A 1,350-nucleotide genomic window follows, 5' to 3' on the forward strand; every position below is an offset into this window, starting at 1 on the left:
TACTGGACCAATGTCATTGCCCACTCCTACTGCGAACACATGGCTGTGGTGATGCTGGTGTGTGAAGACATCACCATCAGCAACCTCTATGGCTTGGCCATTGGCTTCTTAGTGCTGGTCATGGACTCGCTTGTCATCCTCCTGTCCTACTTCATGATCCTGCGAGCCGTCCTCCGGCTTGCCTCCATTGATGCCCGCCTCAAGACTTTCAGCACCTGCGTCTCCCACCTCTGTGCCATCTTGGCTTTCTACACACCCATTGTGGCATCATCCATGACGCACCGCTTTGGGCGGCATGTGTCTCCTCACATTCACATCCTGCTAGCCAACTTCTACCTCCTTGTGCCGCCCATGCTCAACCCCATAGTGTATGGTGCCAGGACCAAGAAGATACGGCACAGGGTGCTCAAGCTCTTGTGTCCCAGGAAACACTTCCTCTGAACACCAGGAAGCAAGCACCTTCTTTGAGAAATTGCTTCAGCATGTCTTTATCTACTGCAGTCTCTGGAAAGACCAAGATCCACATCTACAACACAGTCATCATCTCCACTCTCCACTACGGATGTGAAACCGTGGGTGATCAACCATTGTCATCTAAAGAGTCTGGAGAGGTATCATCAATGATGCCGCCCAAAAATCCTCCACTTCCAGTGGGGAGAATCTCTGCACAAATGCAAGTGTCATTGTTGAAGCCAATGTTACCAGCATTGAGTTGGTGATCTTCAAGCACCAACTTTGCTGGACCAGATATTGTTTGCCTGTCTCTTGCCTCCCAAAACAAGAGCTCTACTCCCAAATTAGTAAGAGCAAAAGGTCTCACGGAGGCCAGAGGAAATGCTACAAGGACACACTGAAGACACCTCTCGAGAAAAGGGATGCGACATCAAGAGTTGGGAAGAGCTTGCTGTCAACCAACTCCAATGGTGCCACAACCTCAACCAAGCAACAGCCCATTTTGAGATAATGTGTCTTGCCCTCAAAGCAGAGAAAAGAGAGTAGAGGAAGGAAAAGGAAGGCTCCCCATCCTGAAACCTACTCTTCCCTCTAGAAAGACCTGCAACTTCTGTGGACAGATCTGTGGCTCAAGGACTGGACTCTTCAGTCACCTCCAGACCCATCAGTCAGCCATGGTAGAAATCAACCTCAAATTGAGGGATTGCTGATGACAATGACCTCCAAATGCTGCTTCTGCCCAGTTCTGCACTGAAGGGCAGTGGACAAAGGGGCAGATCTATGCACAAGGATGGTGGGTCGGTTGCATTGCTGGCATGCCCCAGCGGGTGAACCCAGCAAGCACGGGGCACAATAGCTGTGGAGACACAGTGGCATGGACTTTATAACCACGATACC

General features: G+C 50.5%; 1 protein-coding gene across 1 annotated transcript in view; it reads left to right on the plus strand.

Annotated features, from left to right (window-relative positions):
• Positions 1-441, plus strand: part of LOC132249571 (olfactory receptor 52K2-like) — a 741-nt gene extending 300 nt beyond the window's left edge. The window contains exon 2 of the mRNA XM_059724954.1: positions 3-441. Coding sequence (XP_059580937.1) covers positions 3-441 — 439 coding nt within the window. The remainder of the gene's footprint in view (positions 1-2) is intronic.
• The last annotated feature ends 909 nt before the right edge of the window (positions 442-1,350 follow it).

The sequence above is a fragment of the Alligator mississippiensis genome, chromosome 1 (genome assembly GCF_030867095.1).
Source record: "Alligator mississippiensis isolate rAllMis1 chromosome 1, rAllMis1, whole genome shotgun sequence".
Lineage (NCBI taxonomy): Eukaryota > Metazoa > Chordata > Crocodylia > Alligatoridae > Alligator > Alligator mississippiensis.